The sequence below is a fragment of the Sarcophilus harrisii genome, chromosome 1 (assembly GCF_902635505.1).
Source record: "Sarcophilus harrisii chromosome 1, mSarHar1.11, whole genome shotgun sequence".
NCBI classification, from domain to species: domain Eukaryota; kingdom Metazoa; phylum Chordata; class Mammalia; order Dasyuromorphia; family Dasyuridae; genus Sarcophilus; species Sarcophilus harrisii.
The window spans coordinates 83121343-83143064 of record NC_045426.1 but is presented as its reverse complement, the minus strand read 5'-3'; the positions used below and the strand labels follow the sequence as shown (position 1 = coordinate 83143064).

The 21722-nt window shown below is 41.7% G+C and overlaps 1 protein-coding gene across 2 annotated transcripts in view; it reads right to left on the bottom strand.

The window, feature by feature from the left end:
• Positions 1-21722, bottom strand: part of CACNA2D2 (calcium voltage-gated channel auxiliary subunit alpha2delta 2) — a 423504-nt gene that overhangs the window by 61429 nt on the left and 340353 nt on the right. For both annotated transcript variants that reach the window (XM_031958716.1, XM_031958707.1), the window contains exon 4: positions 20677-20736. In XM_031958716.1, the coding sequence (XP_031814576.1) occupies positions 20677-20736 (60 nt within the window). The remainder of the gene's footprint in view (positions 1-20676; positions 20737-21722) is intronic.

Genomic DNA, 21722 nt, shown 5'->3' with positions numbered 1-21722 from the left:
CTAAGCTTTGTATCTCTGTCGGTTCTAATTGCAGATTTTGCATATAGTCTGGTGTCATGGACTTGGAGCTGGAAGAGATCTTAGAGATCATAGGGCCTAATTCTCTTATTTTAGGGAGGAAATAGTTTCCAAGAAGCTAAATGTCAGTCAAGATTATAGTTAAGGTCAGAAGTTAGGTCCCCAAGGATATTCAGATCTTCTATCACACTGCTTTTTTTTTTTTTTTTTTTTTTTTTGAGTTCCAATCACAGATTTGCTGTTCATTCACTATGTGATGTTGTTGAAGTCCCTTGACTATTTTGGAACTCAATTTTCTCTTCTGTAAAGAGGGAGCTAAGTTAGATGATATCTAAACCCCTTTTCAGCTCTGACACTTATGAGTCTATGCCTCTAAGCCTATTGCCTTCTACAGCTCTAGGTCCTGTGGTTGTTTACTTTGAGAAATCACTGTTTGCTCAGCTGTAACTATACCTCTTCCCTGGGGCTGCTGGGCTGGGATCAAGACCAATTGTTAGCTTTCTGACCTTGGCGGGAGGGGTGGCCTTAAACTGAGTGCATGAGAGATTTAGGGAATCACCATTATGAAGGCATTTCTTCTTTCTCAGAGGTTTTTGGTTGGGGTTAAGGGGAACCCATCCTAAAGAATCTAGATTAAGAGAATAAGCATCTAAATCTTTCTTTTCTCCTGACTATGTTCAAATAAGAGAATTACTGGTCCTGAATTACTAAACCTGGCCCTATTCTGCTCCTGGAGGGCATAAAGACTAGATGTGGGGGCTGAGACATGGATTGTGCTGGGACCAGTTTGCATGTATGGACTGAAACTGGGATCGGAGTTAGGGCTGGGGTTATGGTTGTTGGATTAGTTATGATGTTGGTTAGAGTTAGGGTGAAAGTTAGGGATGAGTTCAAGTCAAGACTGGGGCTGAGGTCCAGCTTTGGGGTTGGGCTTTGATCAGAGCTGAAGGTGGGGCTAGGATTATTGTTAGGGCTTGGTATCAGCTTTAATGCCAGGGTGAGGACAAGGTTGGGACTGGGAGTGGCACTACATATTTTAAATTTAGACTCGACTCTAGTCGAGTATTGACTAGGGTGAGAGTTAATGAAAAGCTTCAGATTGGGATTAGACAAGATCAGGTTCAGGTGTGGGTGGCCTTAGGCCAGGGGTCCGGGGCCTTGCGTTGGGTTTGGGCTAGGGTTAATTCTATGACTGGAGTTAGGGCTAGGCTCGGGGCAGAGCTGGGACTAGGCTGTACAGCCAGTAGGCATTCTTATCCTGGCTGGGATCGGAGAGCATAATGAAAGCTGACATTACATCAAACACAATCAGGAGTCTCGGTTGATGAAGATCATTCCTGAACACACAAACCCATTAAACCGAGGGGAAAAATATCAATTCTACACACTCTCTGGCAAAAAGAAAATGTGATTTGTTATCTAAAAGGGGGTTATAAACACGGCTCCGATGCACTTTCCCTCTGTAATGAAAACAGGGCTGGAAATGGTGAGATGACTGCAAATTAGTATATTTGATTTTATTTTCTAACTTTTTAGGTAAACCTTTTACAAGGACAAGGGCAAGGATACAAAACCCATGGACTCTGAGCATCCTCCAGATTGCTTACCACCAATTCTGCCATCCCTCAGCCTGAAAACTCCATTCTTGCCTAGATCTTGGTTCAGAGCTTTTCTAGAGTCATGATTCCAGTCCAGAACTCATCACCCAGTCTAGAACCAGAGCTATATACCGAGCTCATTTCAGACGACAGATCCCCTAGCTCAGCAGACATTTCAAAGGACATATTTATTATACTTAAAGCTTGTATAAACACTTCAACAGTAGTAGTGATTTGCATACAGCTAGTGGGCTAACTACAAAAGTAGTAAATTTAATTCAGCTAAAATTCATTGATGGTCTGGGGTAAAAGCAGCTAAGTGTAGGTGAGGTTATAAACAGGTTTGGCAGCAGGGGGCCCAGCAAAGGCAATAGCTTCACAATGACTGCTGGCCATGGTGCTGAATTACGCGACTTCTCCAGTCTATGCAGAATGTCCACTCCACCTTGACTCTGGGTCCAAGCCTTTTATGACAATTGGGGAGGCAATCATAATTCCCACTGACTATCAGTTCCTGGCCTCCTCCTAAGCTGTGTGCATTCCAAAAGATGTGGTTTTCAAAAATATCTTTGAAAGATTTTGCACACTGAAGATCAACCTCTGCTTGTGGAAAAGCCCTCTTTGTGACAAGATCTTTGTGACTTTATGTTACTATGGGGAGCTGAAGAAGGAATTGCACTTCTACACTTTCTGCCACGAAACTCCTGCCTTCACTGGGAATGGCAATAGTGTTGGGTAGTTACCTGCTTGGGGTAGGGCCAGGCTGTTAGTCATGCCAAAGTGTCCATAAAATATCTGCAGTCAGATGAGACAATGGCAGTTTCTCTCTTTATAGCTGCACCCTGCTTCCTCTCCCTCCAGTCCTGGGGGAAAGGACTTTAGAGAGAGGGATCATAGAAGCTGCCTGAGGGATTGAGGCAAAAGCAGAGCTCAAGGAAAAAGAGTGGGGGTGGGACAGAGACACTATGAGATCAAGAGACAGCAAGGATCAGATGGACACAGAGAAAGAGACACAAGAGAGAAACATTAAAAGAATACACACAAAAAGACAGCATCATAAAGGCAGAAAGATAGATAGACACACACAGCTGGAACTGGGGAATTGAATGTGTGGCAAATAGAACTCCTATTAGGAATTTCTGTTAATGGAGTTGATGGAACGTGGGGGTGAAATGGGGCCGTCTGCCAGCAGAGTCTGCTGGTCTGGCCCCCCTATGGACACACACATGGTGCTCATCTGTTACTCGTCATGGCAATTTTGCTAAACCGATGCAGCAGATGGAAACTCATTCTCCTAATGCATACCTGTGACTTGCCCCACCATCATGTAAATAAAAAAATGTGCACATAAAAATAAAATATACACATATGAAAACCCCCCACAAGAGGGATAGAAGTTCATAAACACATATGCAAATACACACAAAAATATCTGTGTATGCCCACATGCATGCAACAGGCCTGGAGGATACAGATGAGATAAGGGAAGTAGGGCCAGGAACTATAGAATTGCAGAAAGAGCTGACGGTTTTCTGTTTCAAGGATGAGAATTTTTAGTTTGGGTGGACTTCTGGGTATGCACATGTAGAAAGTGTGTTCATGACAAAAGCAACAGTAATGAACATTTTATGAGCCAGAAAATGGCTTACAAAAAGTAATATTTCAAAATCCTTCTATGCAGGTGCTGAGGTTAGGAGTTAATTCTGTCTCCCTGTCTCTCTCTCTGTCTCTCTCTTTGTCTGTCTGTCTGTTTGTCTGTCTCTCTCTCTCTTTCTTTCCCTCTACTCTCTCTCTATCCCCGCCATCTGTTTGTCTCTCTGTCTGTCCATCTGTCAGCTTTCCTACCATGATCCCTGGTAGAAATAGGGATGAGTTGACCTTTATCTTTTTTACTTCTGGATTTGGATCTCCTCTGACCTGAGTGTCTAGTTTCCTCTAAATTCTTCTGCCACTCTGTTTTACTATAGAGTCAAAATGCCCAGCTTTTATAGTTCAAATGTCTGACTGCTTACCTTGTCCCTCCCAGCCTTTGTCTCCACATATTAGAGATGAGCAGATCATCCCCCTTTCCCCCCATTCTTAAGCATGGCTGTTGTTTCAGGCCTTCACAGCATATTTAGACTCTCTGGACATTGCTGCATGACCATGTCTATAGTTAGCAACTCCTCTCCCAGGTAAAATAGTGGGGGAGACCTAATTTTTGTGGTCAGTCCTCAGTAAAGGGGAAGGGTCTGGTTAAGAAAGGATCTTTGTAATTTAGGAACTAAAGAAGGGGTGGGGAGAGATATCTTCTATCTGTTCTACCTTCATTGGGCATAACTCTTGAGTATATACTTTACACATTATTTGTGGCTAATGTTTGATCCCAAGCCAGCTCCTCAGGCTTTCGACATCCTTGTGGGTCTTTCCCATTTCCCCCATTGTCAGTTAGAGTGAGTACATTCTACTGAGCCTGAGCCAGGCTAAATGAGAAAACCATAATCTGTTGTGGAAAAAAACCACACACACACATACAATGAACATATAATTTGTCTCAAAGCCATTGACAATTTTTTTTCATGGTTTTTAAATTATCAGTATCACTGCATCTCACCATTATGAATGAGAGAATCTAGGGTTGGAAGGGACCTTAGTTACTGGTTATTCAAGCCAATTCTCTCATCGTACTAAGACTCAGAGATAGGAGAAGGGACTTGCTTCAGATCATACAGTTTGTAAATGCCACACCTTGGATCAGTCAATTCTGATATCAGATAAAGGAATCTTTTCACCTCACCCAAGAGGACCTCTTTTCTTTTACAATTTTAAAAATGGAATTGACACATTTGCTTGAATCAAAGACCACTATCCTTCCAGAAGTTCATCCTGCTAATAAGACCTCAGTTCTCTCTCCCTTTTTTTTGCACAGGGTAGGATGGTACTAGCATGGGCCGTTCACCCAGAACCAATTGATTTCCAATCCTGGAAGGTCAAGCCTTGGGTCCAGGCATTTGGATCCTAATTGCTCCCTTTCCAGGGAAGGGTTCCCAGGGTAACTCCAAGTTCCTCTTCTTTCTTCAGTCATCTCCTTGGGGCTCCACCCTGTGCGTATCCTTGGGGAAAGGGGAAAAGATGCAGGAAGATGTGCCCAGGGATTTAATGGAAACCTGACTCTCTGATTGCCAGTCTCATCCAGCCTTTCCTGCAGAGGAGACTTGAAAGGAATAGTTCTTTCGCTTTCTTCACTTCAAAATTAATATTTTAGCCTAGAGCTGATAAGCCAAGATTGAAAATTAGTGGATGGCCATGTAGGGGGAAGGATGGGGGAGGGGGCTCATCCCTTGTTGGATGACAGTTGGACTGCAGAGGGAAAAGCTCCAGGTGGAAATTGGAGTTGGGATAGCCAGGCTCTTTTAAAGTATATTATAGGCATCCCTCTAGCCCCATTTATTCTGGAAGGCTATCAACAGTGATAAAGATTCCTAATAGGTCTAATGGGAGCTTCAGAACTATCTCTGAACAGAAGTTCTGAAATATCAGTCAAGGCCTTGGAGAGATCATGGCCCTAGGCCCCACTGTGCTCAGGCTTGCTTCTATTCTCTGCTCACTGAGGAAATGAAGGTTTTCCTTGCCTTGATTTCCCTCAACCGTAAAAAGGGATGGAGAGTGAGTAGGATCTGTACTGGCACACACATTTCTCTGTCTTCCTCCCATAATTGGAATGCCCTCCTTTTTCAATTCTGCCTCTTGGATAGTCTAGCTTAAGGATCTCTGCCTTTTACTTGTGGACCTTCCCGATCCCCCAGCTGTTAATGACTTTTCCATAAATTACTTTGTATTATTTTTGAATGTGTTTCTGAATATGTTCTGTCCCCTAGTTAGACTGTAAGCTTCTTGAAGACAGGAATTGATTTACTTTTATCTTTTATGTCTAGTGTCTTGCTTTTTCTGTGAAATGGAAATAATAGTATCTATACTATTTATTACTATTTATTTATTATACAGGGTTGTAGAGTACCTTAATCAGTATTTATTAAATGCCTACTGTGTACCAATACCTATCTCTATTCCCTGATCACTAAGGAGGTTAGGTAAAACAGTTTTATTTCTCTACAAAATGGAGGTGGAAGTGAAGAGGCTTAATGTTGACAGATATGTTAAATGCTTGTGGATTGCCTTTTGATGAAATGCAGTGGAAAAGTATCTCCAAGAACTGAGTCCTCCATCTTGTTTTAACCTAGATATAAGGTTGGTATGTAAGGAAGGGAGTTAACTGTGATAACTCACAGACCCTTTCTTGTCTTGCTATACCCAGGCACGTTGTGTCCGTTTCTGAAATTGCTGGCCAAAGTTGAATGGTCCTTGAGAGGCCAGGGGCTGGCAGAGGAGGAGGCAGCCAGCAAGGCCGCCATCATCTTCTGTCCTAAATTGTTATTGGTACATTCTGCACCTGTCGCCCATCTGTGGGAAGTGCTGGTTTGAGGGCCAGGTCCCACTAACGAGGATTATTGCACTTCCTCCAGAACCCAGCTGTCCTGCCAAGGTTCGGCAGAGACTGGTAGATTAGTATAGGGCTTCAGCCATCAAGCCCCCTCTACCTCTTCTGTATAGAAATTAGGTCAAGGGACCATGTAGGGAGAAAGAAATTTGGATTGGAAGGCAGAAGATCTGGGTTTGAATGCCAGTGCTGCCATCAACTTAATTTGTAACCTTGGGCAAATTAAGAATGATCATGTCTCAAAGAGATCTCAGAAATCAACCCGTGCAATCTCTATTTTACTGTTGGGGAACCTGAGGACAAAGGTGAAGAAGGTACTTATAAAATTAAAGCTAGAAGGTGTGGAAGAAGTCAAAATGAGGAAATTGATGTCCAGAGAGAGAAAAAGGAATTTGTCAAAGATCACACAGCAGCAAGTAGCAGATTAGGAGCAACAATCTTCTATTTAGCCATTGTGTTTCTAAAGTCCACGGGTAAGGTCTTGGGTGCTGACCACAACCTCCTTGTAACTGGGCTTGTCATGCTCTTCTCCTGTCTCTGTCCCCAATGAGGAATTGCTCCTGCTGAGCCCTCTGCACTCTAAAACTTTCCTGTCACAGATCTCACCCCTAAGGGCCAGACTCTTTGCACCTTTTCAAGTGACAACTTATTTCATGGATGCAGTGCCACTTAAATGATGTTTTTCAACCCTAGGTATCACAGGAGCCCTCAAGAGTCTATGTGACCCCACTGACTCTTCACTAGTGGTGAGACTTTTATCATGCTGCTTAAGAAAAATCAGATCAAAAAGGAAAAAAAAAAGAGAAAAAAAGCAAGCAAACAACAACAAATAAGGTGAAAAACTAGTTTATAATCAACATTCAGTCCCGATGATCCTCTTTCTGGATGCAGATAGCTCTCTCCATCATAAGTCTATTGGAACTGGCCTGAATCATTTCATTATTGAAAAGAGCCATCAGAGTTGATCATGACATAATCTTGTTGCTGTGAACCATGCTCACTTGGTTCTACTCGCTTCACTCAGCACCAGTTCATGTCAGTCTCTTCAGGCCTTTCTGAAATCCTCCTGTTGATCATTTTTTATAAAACAATAATATTTCATAGCACTCATATAATGGTGAGACTTTTAAGGTGACAGGGAAGGCTTCAGTAAGAAAGGATTAGAATGAGAGAGGCGTTAGTTATATGGTCCTGTGATTTGGTCAGACTCCACCTGTCATACTGTGTTTAGTTTTGGATACCATGTTTTAGGGAGAACACGAACAAACTGGAGCTTGTTGGAAGGACAGCAGCAGTCAGGCTCGTGAGAGGACTGGAGGCTGTGTCCTGTGAGGATAGACCGAAGTCTGGATAAGAGAAAATGGGAAATATGATCAGTGCCTTTCTGCAGCTGAAGGGCTCTCCTATGGCAAAAGGATGAGGTTTGTTCTGCTCCCTTGGGGCAGAACCAGGGGCAGGAGCCAGGGAGTGGAGTTTGACTTAGTTTAAGAAGAGACATTAACTCTTGTTAGCCAGAAGCCAAGAAACCTTTCAGCTCAATGTGAAGATGACTAGAACTGTCCAGAAGAGCATGAATGGGATGCTGAGAGACAGAGACCTTCTGTCACTGGAGGTCTTTGAGTAGAAGCTAGAAGGATGCTTGTGGGGCATTCTGTGGCCTAGATTCCTATTCAGGTGCCAGTTATGTGAGATGGACTGGAGACTTTTTCCAACACTGAGAAGCCTGATTCTTTAACCCCAAATTGCTGAAAGACCCAGCTAAGGTCTGTTAAGGTGGGTAGTGGTGGAGAGGAGTGTCTTGCTGATCGTCTGGGACAACTCCTGCCTCTCTGGAAGTGGTAGCTGCACTGGGCTGGCTGGAGGCAGCTTTGACCTGTTCCCACCTGTGCTCCATTCCCTTCCTCCCCAGCCTTCCCAGAAGCCCATCTGCAGCTCCGGAGCCTGGCTCCTAGAGTTAATGGCCCCACTATTTGTGCTAATGCGTCGTGTGAAGCTTTGGCAGCTGATGCCATTGGCCTGGAAGCAGAGCTAGCTCTTGGCCCCGAGTTTTGGTGGCACTAAGCACAGCCTGGGCAGGGAGGAAGCTGTAAGCAAGGCGAAGGCTTCTCCCAGGAGAGGAGGAGCGGGCCATACATGCAGACTGGGAGTCCAGGCCAGCAGGCATGCAGAGACCTCTGGGCTAGCCAGACAGGAGATCAGCAGATGGTTGTGGCTGAAGTCTGGTGCCCCGGCAATGCCCGTTTGCCCCCTACAAGTCTGCATAATCAATCCTGCTTGAGCCTGCTCCCTGATCTCCAGGGAAACATGATGCTGATGCACAACCCAGAGCTCTCCTGCCCCCAGCAACATTTCTCTGAAAGGGCCACGGATGTCACACTCATTCTCATCACATCCTGCCCAGAGACAGATAAAGACATCGCCCCCCTACATAGATGGGAAAAAACATTCACACACACAGATGCTGCACAAAGGCAAGCACAGAGACATTCAGGGATACCAGGGTATTTTCATGGCCTCGGATATGCACATTCAGATACAAAAAAATGAGCAAATAGACACAATTCACTCTGGAATCACAGAACAGAATTCCCGAGAAGGAAGGGTCTTCAGAACTAGAAGGGGTCAGACCCCTCATATTGCCAGGGGACACTGATGCACAGAAGGGTTAAGCATCTTGCTTAAGGGGCACAAGTAACATATTCCAAAACTAGATTCGAATCTAGACACTCTGACAGTGTTCTGCAATTGGGTGTAAAGTAATGGGAATGGGGTCTTCAAGCACTGATAGACCCCATTTTCTTGTCTCAGACCTGAGACCAGGCTGGCGTCCTGAGGCTTTGTTTGGGGTTCAGGAGAGGGAGAGCTCTGGCCTGCCACAGTCCCAAATAAGTCACATTTCTCTTGCTTGCCCTGCTGTTGTGTGAGTGTGTATGTGTAAGCTTTGGTTCCCAAGAGATTTGTGAGGAATAAATGAATGAATCTTTTTTTTTTTTTTTTTGCCTTCTCTTAAACAGTCCAATCAATCAATCAGCAAACTTTTCCAACTGTGAAGAACATCAAGAAAGTCAAGTTGACTGCCCTGAGTGGAAAAGGGAGTAATCGATAATAAAGGTTGAAAAGGGCAGATTGAGGTCAGAGTGTGACAGGTTCTAAAAACTAAACAGAAGAGTTATTATCTTTGATGCTAAAGGCAATAGGGAGTTATTGAAGTTTATCGAATAGGGGAGTGACACAGACAGATTGTATTTCAGAAAAATCACTTTGTCATTTGGGTGGAAGATGAATTAGAGAGGAGAGATTTGAGATTCCAAATTAGAGAGACTGATTTGGAAGCTACTATTCAGGTGGGAGGTAAACAGGGTTCAAACTGGGGTGATGGCCCAGTGAGAAGAAATAGGGAGACCGATGCAGAAAATATTGTGGAGGTACAGATTTGTGAAGGAACGTGCAGAATCCAGAATAATTTTGAGGTTGTGAATCTAGGTGATTGAAGGAATGGTGGAGTTCTTGAAAAAAACAGGGAAATTTGGAAGGGAAGTGGGTTTTTGGGGAAAGGTAATGAGTTCTTTTCGGATGTGTTTGACATCCTGTGGGACCTCTGCTTGGTCCAAAATATCCAAATTCAAGCTCTGACCATATTTCCCCTCATTAGGAAGCATTCCCTGGTTTTCCCCTCTTGCTGAGCCACTGTTCTTCCTGAGGGGAAGGATGCTGCCTTTATTGATAGTATCTCCTTCCCCAGGAGTCTCTGTTGCTGGGACCTCGAGGATAGGATTCTTCAAGCCTTCTATGTCATCATGTCCTCCCGGGTTTGATGTTCAATTTTTTCCTTCTAAAGCCTTTCCTGTCTTTGACCTTCTATGTTGTAAAGCCCTTCCCAGCTTTGACATTTCACATTTTAAGGTCCCTTTCATGCATAATTCTAATGTTTTATGATAATCCTGTTTCTTTCATTTTGTTTTCTTTCCTTTGAATACAAGTCGAACCTATTTTTAAAATGAATTTTATTGATAGGTTTCATTTCAACATCACTTTTGTTTCTATAAATATGACTTCCGTTGCCTCCACCCAGTGAGGGGTCCCTTGTAACTAGGAATAGAAAAATAAAGGGGGCTAGAGGTGAGAAAATATTCCAGCAAAAATAATCAACCCAAATCTGACAGTATATGCAGTGTTCCACACCCATAGTCCTCCACTTCTGTCAAAAAGGGAGGAAGGCATATCAGGTCATTTGCAGTGAGGATCATAGATCCAAAGCTGCAAGGGACCTCAGAGACTGTATAATCTAACTCCATCATTTAACAGATGAGGAAACAACTTCAGGGAGGCAAAACGAATTGTTTAATTCCACACCAGTAGCATGTTTTAGAGGTAGAATTTGAACCCAGATTCTCTGACTCTGACTTCAGAATGCTCTTTCTCCTGTACCATTATGTCCTTCTCTGGGAATATGCTTGGACATTATAATATACTACATTAAGTTTCTCTGTCTATCTCCCTTTCTTTCTTTGTCTCTGGCCCTCCTCTTCTGTCTCTCTGTCTCCCTCTCTTTCCTTCCTTCCTTCCTTCCTTCCTTCCTTCCTTCCTTCTTTCCCTCCTTCCTTCTTTCCCCCCTTCCTTCCTTCCTTTCCATCTATACTGTTGTCATCACTGTTGGCAAAACTTAATTAAAAAAATCTTTTTCTTTGAGTTTTTCCCTAGGGGAAAAACCCAGGCATTCAGGCTGGGTCAGGTATAGTTTGGGGGCAGTGGAGAAGAGATACTAAACCTACACCTTTAGGGTCTAATACACAATAAAAAGAGAGAAGAATAAGGTGTTGAGAAGGCTCTGGGAGCTGGCTCCCTCCTGCTTGGGGGCTCATTCCCTCAATAAAGCATTGTTATTTGGGAATGTGATGCAGGTCCCTTACAGGGCTTCAGAGGATTGGAAACAAGCTTGGTTTGGGGTGGTTGGCAATGGGAAACCCAGTCTGCTGGCCACTTATTACTTGAGCAAGTAATTCTTTCTCTAGGTTCCAGTTTCCTCATCAATAAAATAAAGGAATTAGACTTGGTGACCCCCAAAGCTTCCTCCCTCTCAACCTCTGAAGATAATCCAGATGATGACTACAGGACTGTCCCAACTATATGATGTTTTTTCTCCTCTCAGAGCCCTGACAAAGAGTGAGGTGGAATAAGAGCCCCAGAAGAGGAGAAGAAGGAGGAGGAGGAGGGGGAGGAGAAGGAAGAAGAGGAGGAAGAGGAAGAAGATGAGGAAAAGGAGGAGAGCAAGGATGACAGGGAAGGGTTATCCTGCTGGCAAAGCTCAGGAAGGAAGTTACAAGGCAGAAGGACCTTAGAAAATGCCAAGAGTTGTACAATCCAGGTTTCTTAGAGGATTCATGTCCACCATCTTAGGATTTCCCCATTAGGAACAGAGATAAGGCAGCTGAGCTGGAGTCAGATTCTGAGAACCTAAGATGAAGCTCTGGTTTGGAAGAGGTGATCCATGATGCTTTCCATGGATAGCAAAGGAGGAATCCTACTGGTCAGGCTAATTAGCTCTGGGCAGAATGTAGGGCAGCAGAGTAGTTTTTCCTGGGACTTTCCCATTTATTGTCTGGTTATATTTCTGGGCTTTCTTCTGTTTTATCTCTCTCTCTGCCTACTATTCTTTGTTCTGTGTCCATCTTTCTTCCTTTTCCCCCTCTTGAAGTCTTGTCTGTTTGTCTCTCCTCTCTATCTCTTTTTTCCTCTTCTGTCTTTTTTCCTCTTCTGTTTCTGTCTCTTTTGAGAACATTTGAAAGCCACCACACACACATATGCTCACATAGCATTAAGGTAATTAATTGAGCATGGGATTTGGAGCTCAAGGGTTTTCTTGGAGATCATTATTTTAGAGATAAGGTAATGAACACTTAGGTACCGGGACTTGCCCAAGATTCTAAAATAAGAAATTAGGGTAGTCAGAATTTGAACCCCGACCCTCCTCCAATTACTAATTCAGCACTTTCTATTATTCCTCTCCCCTGATCCCCTTCCTCATCTATGATTCTCTGTCTCCCTTCTTCTAACTCTCTGTCTACACTCTGTGTTTTTTTATCTCGTTCTTCCTTTTCTTAATTCAGGGTTATTTCCATGACTCTCTCTGTTTCCATCTCTTCCTCTCCTTTCCCTACCTATCAGGTCTAAGACCTCTGCCCCAGTAAAAAAGGGATTCTAATACCTACACTCTTAGTCTCTCCAATTCCTCACCACATGCTCTGTGGTCATCAGTAAGATGTGCTCACATTTGTTTCACTTTACAATTGATTTTCTGTCAGGGAAACAAATCCAAAACACAAAAAGATTCCTTCAGCCTCTAGAAAACTCATATAGACTCTGGAAGCCTGAAGATTTTTTTTTCCAAGTCAAGGGGCAAAGTTTATTATAATTGTAATACTATTACAAAGTGGGATGAATTTCCAAAAGAAATTAGCAGCAAAACAGAAGGAGACACATTTATCCAGCTTTCTATCATTGATATGCTAATTCTACGGCTCATAGGTAGGACAGAGGAGTGGTCTCTGGAATTTGGTTCTCGATGACTAAATTAACAGTCAGAAATGAATTGAGGAGTGGTCTCCAAGAATCAAGGCCTCAGGATTTTTATTGGGAAAAGGAAGTTGCTCCTTAATACCTTATAATTCTATTTGCCCAGCATCTAGCTTTCTTCATTCTACCTCCCAACCCAGTGCTCATGACTAAATAAGGCAGCTGAGCTGGAGTCAGATTCCGAGAACCTAAGATGAAGCTCTGGTTTGGAAGAGGTTACCCATGATCCTTTCCATGGATGGCAAAGGAGGAACCTCACTGATTAGGCTAATTAGCCTTTCCTCTCCTCTCCTCTCCTAAGGAACTCTGTATTCCTTTTCTTCATTCCCATTGCAGACAGTTCACACTGATCATCATTACCACCCACATGGATCATTGTAGCTTTTATTCTCTCTTTTTCCTCCAATCAGCCCTTCAAATAACTGAGAAAATGATCTTATGGTATGGTATGGTCAAGGCTTAGGACCAGAAAACTCCTACCTCCCTCACCCCGCCCCCCCCAACTCCACCCAATCCTTATTTTGAATACTTTGCTTTTCTTGATGTAGTTTAGGATTATTTTAGTTCCAGAATAAAGTCAGCCATGGTTTAGGAACATTACCTCCCCCTCTAAAATTCCCACCCTTAAATTAACACTGGTGAGGAGGGCAATGTCTTTTGTGAGCCTTCCTTTACATTTACAGAGTTTTTTTTTTATGCTCTTCCCCACCTCTCTCTAACAGTCAAACTGAACAACTCTCTGTCTGTTCATCCCCCACCCACCCCACAACTCCAAACACACTCTGGGCCCTTCTACCTCCATGCCTTTGCTTACCTTATTTGTAATGTCTATAAAGCTCTTCCTCTTTTCCTCAAACTTGTTTTCCTATCTATATTTTAAATCTCAGCTAAAATGTCATTTTCTCCACAAACCATTTCCTGATTTTCCCTGGTCAGTAAAATTTCCCTCCCATCACTCCTACAGCATTTTACTTATATTTCAATAATACATTTACTGTGTGACTTTCTAGCATAGTTGGTCTTCGAAGAGGGTCACCAGAGAAGTTCTCTGATTAATTTGATGGGCTTGTAAGGTGATTTTTATTATGTCCTCCAATGAAGGGCTTAAGCTTACTTAAGACTGAGAATGGGGAAAGGTAAAATTCTTACTGATCTTCCAGAGCAGTGACAGCTCAGGAGCCATTCTTATATGCTGGGCCTCTCTAAATGGCAGTCTTCCATGCAGAGTTGGGCCTTTTCCCTTTTTTAGGAGATTGATGCAAGAGCAGCAGAGCTAAGATTGACCAGAACCTTAGGGATGGGGGAGCAAGAGAAGCCTGTGTTTACAAATGCCCTCCTTCCCTGGACATGTTAATGGTAGCTTTGGGGCAGACACATAGGAAATAAATGTGCTATCCCTGAGAAGAGAGTCACTGGACCCATCCTCTACATTGAGAAGGGGAAACATTGACATACTTGCTTCTCTAGCAACCCTAACGTTCAAGAATGCTGGGACTCGGCCAAGGAGGGCAATGGTGTAATTTCTCAGTTGGAAATATGGCAACCATGGAGAGTGAAACCTTGTGGCCAATGATTAGAGTTCCTGAGGATTTGGGAGCTCTCTTCTTTCTGCAGGAATGGCAAGAGCTCCTGTAGAGTTATGGGATTTATTATAGAAAGAAGATGAAAGAGTTTCTGAGCAGTTCCAGTCTCCTGGGGAGAAGAGGGTAAGTAGTATGTGTGGCCTCTGAAGCTGGGAGAGCTTCAAGGAAATAAGGTCACTAGGCAGGGGAATAAAAAATCCTGAACTTTGTCCTTTCCTAATATTATGAGCTATTCAGATATATTGGTCCAGTGGTAACTGATGAAAAGATGCTTCTTGAGAAACTCCAAATTCATTTTCTATCTGGAAAAGTCCAAGCTGTTAGGGTAACACTATAAGGTTGAGGCTTATATGCATCCTTGGAACGTCAGGGGACCACAATTCCAAGGTTACTTTCATTCTGAGGGGTGCCCAAATCAGGACTTTCTTAAATTTTTTCCACTTAAGACCCCTTTTCTCCCAAGAAATTTTAATGCAACCCCGGATATATAGGTACATAAAAGAGGTATACAAATCAAAACATTTACTGATAATAAGTCGTAAAGAAATTTATTTTAGAAAAGTTCTTTGGTGTACGTATAATTTTACCATTTATTAAAGATGAAAGCAAATTTGCATGCTAATGAGATAGTTGTGCTTGTTTATTTTTACATAAAGATTTATATCTTGGTGGATTCTTTGATAGCTTTTACTATTGTCATAACCCATAGCTTCTCAGAGAACTGATTTGAATCTGAAGGATTGTGTGTGTGTGTGGTCTGGAGGAAAAGGTGAGACTTAGAGGGAAGAGCATGGAATTGATTGTTTATGGGTGTGACTGTGATTACTTTGTATGATTTTAGTGCATTTTCCATTTGTTTAAAGGTGATTCTAGTACTTGTTACTTTTGGTACTGAAAAGAAACTGGAGATCCTTTTACTCATATCTGTGGAGACCTAGAAGTGAGCTATATTTGTTCACTATCTAATTGGAGCCATATTTGGAGATTTCCCATAGGAATTTCTGGGTAGGGAGGAAATGAGGCAAAGAGATATGATTTTTTTTTTTTTGAGACTGTTTCTTGGTGCTGGATCCAGTCTATGTAAACCTAAAGCTTGGGGGGTGCTGGGCTTAACTCTGGGTCCATGAATTTGTTCAATTTTTTTTGATAACTGAATTTATTTTTTATTTCTTTTTTCGATAATTGAATTTAAATATAATTATTTTTCATTGTAACCCTATGTATTTTGTTTTGCACACTTAAAAAGATTATTCTGAGAGCCAGCTGGTGTTGTATTAGATATAGCACTGGACTTCAAGGCATGATGACCCAGAGTTAAAATCTAGCCTCCGATACTTACTGGCTGTGTGATGCTGGGCAGGTCATTTAATTTTTGTTTGCCTCATGTTTTCATCTAGAAAATTAGGATAATAATAGCCCTTACCCATTAGGCTTGTTGTGAGGATCAAATGAGATAATATTTATTAAGAATAAATTTTTTAGTACAGTTCTAAATATTTCCTTCCCTTTCTCCCAAGAAGTGGTCTATAGGCTTCTTTATCATATTCTCAGAGGACAATGATATAAGAAAGGTTAAGAATCCCTGGATTAGTGGCTTAACCCCTTACTAACTGTGAGCTCTTTAAAGGCAGAGAATCTTTTCTAGGTCTCTCCTCACAAAGAACCCTTTAATATAAGCTGAATTAATTTGTCAAATGGCCGAATTCCTCTTCTTAAGCTTCTCTGTTTGTATAAGGATCAGGTAACTCTAGGGTCTTTTAAATTCCCACATTTCCTTGAGCCTGCATGAGATGCCCTGGGTGTTCCTGTTTGTGGATTTGTAAGAGCCAAGAATTAGCAGGAACTATTGATTGCCGGGATATTTAGAAGAGGCTGACATTTATACTAGTCACAAGATCTGGATTTGGAAAGAATTTTAGCAAGCATCTATCTATCCCAACCTCCTGATTTTACAAATGAAGAACTGAGGCCTTGGAAGATGATGTAATTTGTATAAGATCACACATGGCATAAGAAGGAGGGTTGGGACTTGACTCAGACTTTCAAATTCCAAAACCAAGCATCTTTTTACTATGCCCATGAAGGGACAGAAACATGGAGCCTGGGAAGAAATCTCAGTTGAGAATTGGGTGGGTGGGGGGGAAGGGAAATACCAAGCTACTGTTTTTTTTTCTTTTTTTAAATTCAAAACTGGCTTTGGAAGGGAAGTAAATAAGCATTTATTAAGCACTTAGTGTTTACATGGACACTGTTCTAGGCACATTGTAAATACGGTTCATTTCATTTTCATAACAATCCTAGGAAGTAGGGAATAATTATAATTATTCCCACTTTATAGTTGAGAAAATGGAGGCAAGTAGTGGTTAAGTGACTTGTTCAAGATCACACAGCTAGGTTTGAACCTGGGTCTTCTTTTTTCTAGCTTTTTTAATTGCATGCCCAATTCATTGATTTCCTTTTTTCCCTCTATTTTATTGATATAACTATTTAGAGATATGAAATTTCCCCTAAGAACTGCTTTGGCTTCATTTCCTAGGTTTTGGTATGTTGTCTCATTATTGTCATTCTCTTGGATGAAATTAATGATTGTTTCTATGATTTGGTTTTTGACTCACTTATTCTCTAGAATTAGAATCTTTAATTTCCAAATGGTTTTAGTCTATCTTTCCCTGGCCAATTATTGAATCTAACTTTTATTGCATCATGGTCTGAAAAGGAAGCATTTACTATTTCTGCCTTTCTGCATTTGATTGTGAGGTTTTTATGCTCTAATACATGGTCAGTTTTTGTATAGATATCATATACTGCTATGAAAAAGGTGTATTCCTTCCTGTTCCTATTAAATTTTCTTCAGAGGTCCATCATATCTAAGTTTTCTAGGATTCTATTAACCTCCCTAGTTTCTTTCTTGTTTATTTTGTGGTTAAATTTATCTGATTCTGAGAGGTGAAGGCTGATGTCCCCCATTAGTATAGTTTTGCTGTGTATTTCTTCCTATAACTGACTTAACTTCTTTTCCAAGTCTTTTGGGTGCTCTACCATTTGGTGCATATACATTTAATATCAATACCACTTAATTGTCTCTGGTATACTTTAACAAGATATAGTTTCCTTCCTTATCTCTTTTAAGTAGATCTATTTTTACTTTTGTGATCAGAATTGCTACCCTTGCTTTTTTTTTGCTTCAGCTAAAGATGATAAATTCTGCTCCAGCCTTTTACCCTTATTCTGTTTCAAATGTGTTTCTTGTAAACAACATATTGTGGGATTCTACTTAATCTACTCTGTTATTTGCTTCTGTTTTATAGGAAAGTTCATTCCATTCACATTCACAGCTATGATTACCAGCTCCCTCCATCCTATTTTCTCCCCTGCATATCCTTTTATTCTCTCTTTCCACCCTGTCTCTCCTTAGTAGTATTTTATTTTTAACCCACCCTGCCCTCTATGTGCTCTCCATTCTGTCACCCCTCCTCCCTTCTTCTACACCTTTTTCCTAGTGTTTCTGGCCTTCCTTCTATCCAGGAAACAAAGCTATTGCTAAGCCTACTATATAAGAGTTCAGCAAAGGTAGCTCCTCATTTAGTACTTTACAAATGGCCCCACTTAGAGTAATTCTGGCCTCCTCTGTTCTCTCTTATTACATGCCATCTCTCCCACCCTCAAAGCTTCAGTTCTTACAAATAATCTTTTTTTTTTTTTTTTTTTTTTTGTGGAGGCAGTTGGCGTTAAGTGACTTGCCCAGGATCATACAGCTAGGAAGTGTTAAGTGTCTGAGAATAAATTTGAACTCAGGTTCTCCTGACTTCCGGGCTGGTGCTCTATCCAATGCACCACCTAGCTGCCCCTAAATAATCTTTTATTTTAAGAGTTTTTAGACAATCTTTAGGTTTGGGTATAAAAGGTGACGCAAACGTACAAAAAACATTAATTTAGGGCGATTTCCAGGTTCTCCTGTCCTGTGTGGGTTTTTTTTTTTTACACTTTCTATAATCTATCACTTTTTCTTTTGACTCTCTGCCTGGAATTCAATTCTATTCAATAAGTATTTATTAAACATCTACAATGGTATAAAGCATTGTGCTAGGGGCTGGGGATATGAAGACTTTGACAAGAAGTGCTTGTCCTCCAGAAGCTTACATTGGTGTGATTGATGCAAAACTTAAACATTTCATATTTATATCCAAAGCTTAATGCTTGACACATATAGGCACTTAATAAATATTTATTGATCAATAGATTAAGTAAGTAAATAAAATGTAATTTGAGGAGGAAGAGAGAGAGAGTACTATCCTTCTCCAGTGAGTGCAAAAGATCTTTTAATTCTTAACCTTCTAGAAGTGTTGAGGAACCATGAGACCTTTGGGTAAATTATTTCAGGTTCTTATAAATCTTTTATTCTCCTCCTCGGTCCCATTGCTTAATTCTTATCTCCTCTTCCTATCCACTCCTTCTTTTGCTCAAGACCAAGAACTGAAGCTGGATTTATAGATACAGAATCATAATGTAGTGACAATGTAGCCTGGGAACATTGATCACTGTTGCCTCCCCTGGGAAGATGGCTTCCGATTTCCCAAACAACTAGTTTATATAGGAACCTTTGGAGCTCAGCTCTGCTAAATTGGACGTGACCCGTACTATTCTAAGTGGCTTTTTGGTCACTGGAATGCCAATGAAGGGAGCAAACTGCTATGTCCTCAGCAGGCCCCAGAGACAAGATTCCCCACCAAACTGGCCTCCCTGAACTCTGAAAGGAAAACACTTTTTTTCTCCCTTTTGTATTCCCCTTGTAATTTGGGACCATTTCGTAGGCAGAACTCCCCATAGAGCTTTACCCAGGCCCTGATTACAAAATTAAATGCAATTGTTTTAATAGCAGCTTCCCTGCTAGTCCCTCTTCTCCCCCCAAAGGGCAGGCTTCAACCTGAGGGAGAGGACATGCTGGAAGGGGGGATAGGGTAGATAGAGGCTGGGTTCTCATGGCACCTGGGAGGCATTCCTAAATGGAGAATGGATGAAGCAGAATAAGCCTCTGTCCCCAGATTCCTCTTCCTCATAACATAAAGGCATAAAAACAACCTCCTGCAGTTCAAACCTGATGGAAAAAGATCTCAGACAATTCTGGGAATTTCCCAGAGAAATCCTGGGAAATTCTCAGAGAATTTCAACTGGGACAGTGCCTTTAACGTCACTAACTTCCCATGGTCTCAGCTTTCTCAACTGAAAACTGAATGGGTTGGGCTACATCCCAGCTTCTTAAAATATGGCATCTTGCAACTGAATGTGGGGTTGTGAAATTATGATTTATTATTGGTAAATGTTTGATTTGTTTACCTATTTTATTTATATACTTATGTATCTGGGGTTACATAAATATTTCTCAGATGAAAGAGGTCATGAGGAGGAAAAGTTTAAGAAACTTTGGGTTAAATGACCTATGATTTCCTTTCCAGCTTTGAAGTTATGATGCTAAGTGATACATCCAGTTCTGAACTCGAGCCTTTCTTCTTGTATCACGATCTAACCCCTCCCCACTTTAAAAAAAGATATAAATTGAAGAATGTTTTTGTAATATTATCTGAATTATCATCTTAGTACCTGCATCATAAGGAATTATGGCAAATTGGTAATGCAGTATGAAATGGGAAGTCTGTGATATAATGGAAGATATATTTCCCATGGACTTTCTAATGTGGAATGTAGGGGGAGTGGGACAGAGGCTGGGCTAAAGGCATGGGATATTATTTTTAGAAATGTTTTTTGTAAGCACTCTCAAGATGTCAGGAGAACTCGAGGACGGCTCCATCCCTCCCCACTCCCCAAGCATGTCAAGCTTAGGGGAGGACATGGACAGGAGCCACATGGGATGGGTATATGGTCATGGGGAGGGCGTGGATCTGCATTGCTGGAGGAAATCCTCACAGACTCATCTGAGTGTTTGAATACACTTAACTAATAAATAAATGATAGAAAAACTTCAGTCTAGGTTGTAGGGATTGATTTTGTGATAACTCGAATGTTAACAAACATAAAGGCACCAAGCCTCCTGTGGACAGTAACACATTGCGTTTGTGTGTGTGTGTGTGTGTGTGTGTGTGTGTGTGTGTATGTGTGTGTGTGTTTAGGCAATCTGCAAGCTTTGCCCAAGTGTCTTGCCTTGGCTCTGGGCTGCTCTGGGGATTAGCATGGACACACCACAATGGGGTACCAGTTAGCCACCTTAGACTTCTTTCTAGCCCTCATCTGTGCACAGACAAAACATGTGCTCCCTAGAAATTCATTCATTTTAGTCTCCACAAGGGTTTCAGCTTTGCTATTCCTTAGTTATTTTGTGGACTTGGAAAAACATGAAACTAGATTTCTTTGAAAATGTCTGGGGACCAGAAAAGTGAGAGATGGATTATGGGGCAACAAAGCTCTTCCTTACCTTGATGTTGTCTTGCCAACGATGGGCCTTCTGGAATTTCTCTGCAGCATCAGCTAGTCTCTGAGAGTGAAGGGAAAAAGGCAATGGTCAGACAGATGGGGACAGAAGCCCCAAGCCTACCCACATGCTCTCCGCAAGACCTTCTTCTGGTGAATGATGCGGCAGGGAATGATAATGATAATAGCTAGCTTCTGCTTTATACATATGATCTCATTTTATCCTCACAAAACTCCTGGAAGGGAGGTGCTATTATCCCCATTTTAGAATGAGGAAATGGGATCTTTCTGATTCCAGGTCCAGAACTCTATCTACTGTGCCAGCGATGAAATTCTGGAAGATAATATCAGTGGTTCTCTGCCCCAGTCCCTTTTTTTCCTTCAGTTCCTGGACTTTTGCTCCTCCTTCTCCTCTACCTAATTCCCAATTATGAGTGTCCAGGCAAGAAGGGGCTGCTGATGTTGAGACAAAGCTGGCTAGAAGACTCTTTTTTTTTTGTGAGATAATTGGGGTTATGTCCATCCATCATCACAGAACTAGTAAATGTTAAGTATCCGAGGCTGCATTTGAACTCAGGGCCTATACTCTATCCACTAGGCCATCTAGCTGCCATTAAAATAATCTCCATGGGATTTTGAGTTCACTCTGTGCATACTGGCCCTTTCAACCTTCCCCAATAATCTCCTTGTCTAAACCTTAAACCTGGGACTCCCCTACCTTCCAGAAGCTTAGCACCAAGTGTGTATGATAGAGTTCCAAGACAAACCAGATATTCTTCAATGGAGTATCCCTCCTCATCTCCAACTCTACTGTAGAGCTGGAAGCACTCCAGGTATCACCCTCTAGGAAGTCTTCAGTCCCCCTTCCCCCATCCCAAATCAATTGAACTCTCTAAAAATACCTCATAGCACTTTGCCTTTTACATTTAAATTCTCCTTTGTATCACAATTTATTGTTTTATGTTTTTAACCTACTTGCAACCCCCAGTCAAAAAAAAAGGTGATACACTAATTGAGACTAGAGTCTATGTCATATCTATCTTTATATAT